At 42.3% G+C, this 7,168-nt stretch overlaps 1 protein-coding gene across 2 annotated transcripts; it reads right to left on the bottom strand.

Annotated features, from left to right (window-relative positions):
- Positions 1 to 1,791: 1,791 nt before the first annotated feature.
- On the bottom strand, positions 1,792 to 6,798 carry LOC139415477 (zinc finger CCCH domain-containing protein 14-like). Of its 2 annotated transcripts, XM_071163572.1 has the most exons (9): positions 6,631 to 6,798; positions 5,564 to 5,606; positions 5,317 to 5,431; positions 5,061 to 5,101; positions 4,396 to 4,547; positions 3,920 to 4,014; positions 3,673 to 3,809; positions 2,599 to 3,554; positions 1,792 to 2,220 (listed from the first exon to the last, which is right to left on the bottom strand). In XM_071163572.1, exons 1-5 carry the CDS (start codon positions 6,664 to 6,666, stop codon positions 4,438 to 4,440), a joined length of 345 nt encoding a protein of 114 aa, XP_071019673.1. In that variant the 5' UTR covers positions 6,667 to 6,798; the 3' UTR covers positions 1,792 to 2,220; positions 2,599 to 3,554; positions 3,673 to 3,809; positions 3,920 to 4,014; positions 4,396 to 4,437. The 2 variants fall into 2 exon arrangements, 1 of the variants encoding a protein (XP_071019673.1); XR_011634962.1 differs by lacking the exons at positions 2,599 to 3,554; positions 3,673 to 3,809; positions 3,920 to 4,014; ... (2 more) ...; positions 5,564 to 5,606; positions 6,631 to 6,798 and having other exon boundaries at positions 1,792 to 2,539; positions 4,396 to 4,486.
- Between the last annotated feature and the right edge of the window lie 370 nt (positions 6,799 to 7,168).

Here is a 7,168-nt window from a genome sequence, read left to right as displayed (position 1 = left end):
CCTGTTCACCCATGACTGCATGGCCACACGTGTACTAACAACGATGAGACGGCCAACAGGGAGGAGGTGAGGGCCCTGGGAGTACGGTGCCTGGAAAATAACCTCTTCCCTCAACGCCAACAAAACAAAGGAGCTGATTGTGGACTTCAGGAGACAGCAGAGGGAGCACGCCTCCAGCCACATCGACAGGGCCGCAGTGGAGAAGGTGAAAATGTTCCAAGTTCTTCGGTGTACACATCACTGACAATCTGAAAGCATTTTACAAGCATTTTGCTACACCCGCAATAACATCTGCTAAATATGTGTATGTGACCAATAACATCTGATAAATATGTGTATGTGACCAATAACATTTGATTTGATTTGAAATGGATCACCCACACAGAAATTGTGGTGGAGAAGGCGTAAGAGCGCCTCTTCAACCTCAGGAGGCTGGAGAAATTCGGCTTGGCACCTAAGACCCTCACAAACTTCTACAGATGCACCATTGAAAGCATCCTGTTGGGATGTATCACCGCCTGGTACGGCAACTGCACCGCCAGCAACCACAGGGCTTTCCAGAGGGTGGTGCGGTCAGCCCAACGCAGGACACCTACAGCATCCGGTGTCACAGGAAGGCCAAGAAGATCATCAAGGATCTCAGCCACAGCCCGTTCACCACGTTACCATCCGGAATGCGAGGTCATTACAGGTGCATCAAAGCTGGGACCGAGAGACTGAAAAACAGGCTTCTACCTCAAGGCCATCAGACTGTTAGACAGTCAACACAAGTCGGCCCAAGACATTTAATAATGTTTACATACTGTTTTACCCACTTCATTAGTATATGTATAGCAGTAGTTGAATAGGATGGCCTTGACTACAATACAGTATATACATTTCTACCCTACGTATTCTACAGATATACTAAATATTATATCCACATACACACGTGTATTGTTAGATATTACTGCACTGTTGGAGCTAGAAACACAAGCATTTCACGACACCCGCAATAACATCTGCTAAATATGTGTATGTGACCAATCAAATTAGATTTTCTACCCAAGAGAGTGCTGTTGAGGTGACTCTAGACCTTCATTACAAAAAATGTTTTTTTATCTAAAAAAGGAACAGTTTTGAATGTTTCACTATTTTATTTTTATGAAATTCACTGAGGAAGATGGTCCTCCCCTTCCTCCTCTGACGAGCCTCCATTGGCCCAGAGCCATATTTGCTCCAGATGCACAACTTTATTATCAGAGTGTGCCAGTGTACTCCAGGTAAGTATGCTTTGATTTATATATGATTTATAAATACACTTGATGTGTTGGAGCCAGCATGCCTCCATCCTGGCTCTCCCTCACCATTGTGTTGAAGCCACTGTGCCTCCATCTTGGCTCTCCCTCACCATTGTGTTGAAGCCACTGTGCCTCCATCTTGGCTCTCCCTCACCATTGTGTTGAAGCCACTGTGCCTCCATCTTGGCTCTCCCTCACTATTGTGTTGAAGCCACCTTGCCTCCATCTTGGCTCTCCCTCACCATTGTGTTGAAGCCACTGTGCCTCCATCTTGGCTCTCCCTCACCATTGTGTTGAAGCCACTGTGCCTCCATCTTGGCTCTCCCTCACCATTGTGTTGAAGCCACTGTGCCTCCTTCTTGGCTCTTCTTCACCATTGTGTTGAAGCCACTGTGCCTCCATCTTGGCTCTCCCTCACCATTGTGTTGAAGCCACTGTGCCTCCATTTTGGCTCTCCCTCACCATTGTGTTGAAGCCACTGTGCCTCCATCTAGGCTCTCCCACACCATTGTTTAGGAAGATATAGAAATGCATTTATTAAATGTCTATATTCATTTTTGGCACATCTATTCTATTACAGACACATTAAAGCTGACTTTTAAATTATATGTGAGATACATACAAACAAATAATGAAAAACATCTTAAGAAATTCCCTTAATATTTTGAGATGGCTAATGTTACTCTCCCCACTGTAATCAAAACATACATGTAAATGCATGTAATTTGGTCCTTTAATTAAACATTTAATTGAAATACTGTAGTATTCCATTTATTTCCAATATGGTCCTGCCATACATACATGAGTCACAAGACTCATGCCTCCTAATTGTCCCTAGAATTTCTAAGCAAACAGCTGGAGGCAGGGCTTTCTCCTATAGAGCTCAATTTTTATGGAATGGTCTGCCTACCCATATGAGAGACGCAGACTCGGTCTCAACCTAAGTCTTTACTGAAGACTCATCTCTTCAGTAGGTCCTATGATTGAGTGTAGTCTGGCCCAGGAGTGTGAAGGTGAACGGAAAGGCTCTGGGGCAACGAACCGCCATTGCTGTCTGCTTGGCCAGTTCCCCTCTCTCCACTGGGATTCTCTGCCTCTAACCCTATTACAAGGGCTGAGTCACTGGCTTACTGGTGCTCTTCCATGTCGTCCCTAGGATGGGTGCGTCACTTGAGTGGGTTGAGTCACTGACGTGATCTTCCTGTCTGGGTTGTGCCGTGGCGGAGATCTTTGTGGGCTGCTCGTCTCTTGTCGTCTAGCTAGAAAAACAAAAGCACTGCATTAGGACAAACCAGAACACAGTTTGGTGATCAGTCACGAAAGACGTCACTTCGACTTAAACAAAAAGTTCCAGTAAAAAAAATAATGTTGAGTAGAACGAGAAAATGATCAAAATGCAAAATAACATATTCGTGCATTAACTCTAGACAAACCCGGACATGAAAATGATAGGTCATTTTAAATGGGTGGTAAAACCCATTTAGAGTTTGTCCTCTGTGTAGGTAATACTAGGTACAGGGCCTTCAGAAAGCATTCACACCCCTTGATTTAAAAAAAAGGGTTACAGCCCCCCCCCCCCCAAAAAAAAATGGCTGTGTTTTTCTGTGAATAGGCACTCACCTAACATAAAGCTGTAAAGCCTATTTGAAATCGGACACTGTGGTGGGATTAACAAGAAGTGTATCTTTTAAAATGGTGGGAAATACTTGTGTATGTTTGAGGAATTTTAATAATGAGATTTCTGTTGTTTTGAATTTGGCGCCCTGCACTTTCACTGGCTGTTGTCATATCGATCCCGTTAACGGGATCTCAGCCATTGAACAAGACATCAATGGCATTTTTAGCTAATGTCGGCCGATTCCGATATGCTTACCGATATATCGTGCATCCCTAATTACAGCCTTATTCTAAAATGGATTAAATAAATATGCATCTACACACAATAATCAAAGCAAAAACAATGACACTTTAGCATTTTTGCTTTGTCATTATGAGGTATTGTGTGTAGATTGAAGGGGGGGAAAAAACAATTTAATCAATTTTAGAATAAAGCTGTAATGTAACAAAATGTAGAAGAAGTCAAGGGGTCTGAATACTTTCCGAATGCACTGTACCTAGCTGCCTGAGACTCAGAGGGGGGGGGGGGGGGGGGGGGGGGTAAGTCTGTCCCCTGGGGGCCGCGGAGGTGCTCCTGAACCAGCTCGATGGCTGCTTTCATCTCATCGCTGGCTGAACGGGTCCTGGGAGCCGTGGGAACCGTTTGTCTCTGTGGTACTAGGGGAAGACATGAAGGCAACAGGATCGTACTCATTAGTGCACAACATAGTAAAAAATAATAATTTGCAAACAAAAAGTTTTTATTTAAAACGTTCAGGTAGTGGTAGTCCCTCACCATTTCAGTCCGTTTTGATCCATTTGGTGCCTAATGAATACGACCCAGGTGTCATGATAATAAACAGGACAACACATGTCCAATAGGTAAGATTCATTCTTCATTCAGGCAGATTGACAGTGAGACAGCGAAGGCATCTTTGCAACAGGAAGGGGCAAATTAACACATATTTTTTATGAACCTTTAGGGATTACTATAACTAAAGGTAATCATCTTTATTCAGGCAGATTGACAGGGCAAAACATACCAGCTGGGAAGTCTTGTTAATGGAGACCTGGGCCTCAGAAATAGCCCTCATCATCAGGTTCTTGTTGGCTTGTTTGGCTGGGGGGCAAGGAGGGTCTAGAAACAGAGACATGGCTCAATACACAGATAACACACTGGGGACACAAACAATGGAGTGTACAATTTATGTGACAGACAAGAGATGTTCAAAACAGGATACAAGACAGTTTTTCTACTGTGGCAAGGCTTCCACTTTAACTAAATGTCCCAAGGCTTCCACTTTAACTAAATGTCCCAAGGCTTCCACTTTAACTAAATGTCCTAAGTCAAAGCTGGGCTGTTTGCTTACGATAAAATGCTGAAGCTCTATATAGTTGAACGACATGTAAGTCTTCAGAGGTCTTATGAGTTAGTGTTAGGGCTCTTCCACATTATCAAAGCCAACTAGAACAGCGATATGTTCAACATTTAATCCATGTCTCCTAAATCAACACTTACCTGTGCTCATGGGCGGAGATGGACACGCGGGCCTCTGTCCTATCAGAGAGCGAGAACTGGACACCACAAGCCCCTTCGACCCCTCACCCTTCCTCTGGCTCTTCGCAGCTGAGATGCCACAGCTTCAGAGTAGAGCGGAGGCCTCATCGACTCTGGTTCTAGATATACACACGGAGAGAGAGAGAGAGAGAGAGATTGTCAATTTAGTTACACATGGACAGATAACACCTTTCAACAGAAAAGCATTTGTTTAAAAAATGCATGGTCTCTATTCAAGAACAGAAAAGAGTAAACTCTCAACACACAAGATGACTTTATAGTCCAGTATTATAACGACCCTGGCCTTGAAGTCTGTTACATATCCATCTCGGGTTCTTTTTATCTCTGATAGGGCGATACCCTCTCTCACCAGTCGCTACAGTATTACTTTCAGTGAAAGCACAGACTCCTTTGGCGTAACCTGAACATACCTACTGCCACAGAGCTCAGCTTCTCCAGGACTCCGGTGAACCTGAACATACCTACTGCCACAGACCTACTGCCACAGACCTAATGCCACAGACCTAATGCCACAGAGGTCAGCTTCTCCAGGACTCCATGTAACCTGAACATACCTACTGCCACAGAGCTTAGCTTCTCAGGGACTCCGTGTAACCTGAACATACCTATTGCCACAGAGCTCAGCTTCTCCAGGACTCCGTGTAACCTGTTAATGACAACACACCAGGGTTAGGAGAAGCGTTTTACACCCATGGAAATAGACCATACAAAGTTACACCCCCATCCTCTCAACTCAAGACACCTAACCTGTTCCCAGATCTGTTTGTGCTGTCTTGCCAAACAGAAATTAAATTACCTTAGAATTTGACAAGATAGTACAAACAGAACTGGGACCAGGCCTAGCTGGTTAGCTATACATACCAGACTGTAAACTTGATGGTATTGTTTCCAAGGAAGAGGGCCAGGTCGTCAGAAATCTGCTGTGAAGTCTTCTTGTCGGCCACCATCACCACGATATAGTCTGGTAACTCTTCATCTTGGGGAGAGACAGTTACAACAAAATCACATATGAAGCAAGGGATTCTACAACCCATTTTAAGAAGGTAAAAACAGTTAAGATAGCAGCTGATGCACATTCGTTCAAAAAGCCGATGATATTCACACTTACCAACATAGGCACCGAGTTCTTGAAGTTTCCCCTTGATAGCAGCCTAAAATATATATATATATTAAAAAAATACATTGTGAATTGCTAGACTTGGTTAAAAAAAAAAGACAACCTAGCTACTGTAACTTTACATGTTCATTTGTCTTTATTTAACCAGGTAGGCTAGTTGAGAATAAGTTCTCATTTACAACTGCGACCTGGCCAAGATAAAGCAAAGCAGTGAGACACAAACAACAACACAGAGTTAGACATGGAGTAAACAAAACATACAGTCAATAACACAATACCAGTTTGTAATGACTCTCTCGCATCCCCTTGCCTGGCTAGCCAACGTAGCTACATTTATCTGGATAACGTTCAGAACAATTATTATCATGCCAAAATGCAAGCATAAAAGTGTAATTAGATGTCATTGTATTTTTAGACATCTTTTCACAAATTGTCTCATGGGGTTACCTAGACAGCGTTACTTAGGGTGTATTCATTCCGCCGATTCTGTTGCAAAACGTTTCTTAAACGGAAGCAAACGGGGATGGATCAAACTGCATTTGTCCAATAGAAACTCTCGTTTCCATCGGCGATTTGCAACTGTTTGGACTACTGACTAAACCCCATTATTCCAAAACAGTGTTTCTATTGGACAGGTTCAGCAAACAGTGAGGGGACCTACCTGAATCTGTCCAATAGAAACACTAGCTTTCGTTGCAAAGGGTCACACTTTTTACGCCACTTAGATGGTTGGAGAGCGTTTTCGCTAACGTTAACCTCAGTCTCCTAACATGCAAAGTTAATTCTCCCAACCTGCCACGAAAAAGTCACTTCCGTATCGAAATCGTGTGAAAATAAGTTATCATTTTTTTTTGGTTTGTTTTTCAGTTGCTGGTACGGGTACAGTAGCTAGCTACGTTTCCAAGACAAATAGTAGTACGATTATTATTATTATTATTATTATTATTATTGCTGTTGGTCCCAACATTTTTGTTATATGTATACTTTGACAATGTAGGTAAATTAACTTGACATGTCAATAAAGTCTATTGATTTGAATTGTATCGAAATAACCTCACCCGTATTTTCTTGCTTATTTCTGTGCCGATCTCCATGTTTGCGTGTGATGTACTTAAAACTAAGATTCGTTATTTAAAAAAATAAGCTGATAATTCCTAAAAGAAAAAATGCCCTGCCAACAAAAACAGTAGCGCCGCTGAATGTAAAATGCAAACACACTCGCTATGCAGTATGGGATACTGGAGGCTCAGGACTAGTGCTATTTTTTATAATGTAGAATAATCTGTATACGTACAAGAAGTATACAAATAGACAATGATAACATATGCTAGGGGGTACAACAAATTACAGATTATAGAAATACTTTGAAAGAAACACACATATTGTTTTAAAAGATACGTGCTATCCGGGACCTTGTTGTTGTTCTTTTTTCCTCTGTGGGTTTTATGGCGGACTACACCCCAAGAGGTGTAACCCCCCCAAAAATAAAATTCAAATAAATAAATACATACATAACAGTAAAACTAAATCCACCCTAATTAAAAATAGTACATTTCTTCCTCCTTGTAGTTCCCCATATCTCCCTTTTCAAGCTCT

This window comes from Oncorhynchus clarkii, chromosome 8 (assembly GCF_045791955.1).
Source record: "Oncorhynchus clarkii lewisi isolate Uvic-CL-2024 chromosome 8, UVic_Ocla_1.0, whole genome shotgun sequence".
Classification (NCBI taxonomy): Eukaryota; Metazoa; Chordata; class Actinopteri; order Salmoniformes; family Salmonidae; genus Oncorhynchus; species Oncorhynchus clarkii.
Note: the sequence above shows the minus strand (reverse complement) of the source record. Positions and strands in the feature narration are given on the sequence as shown.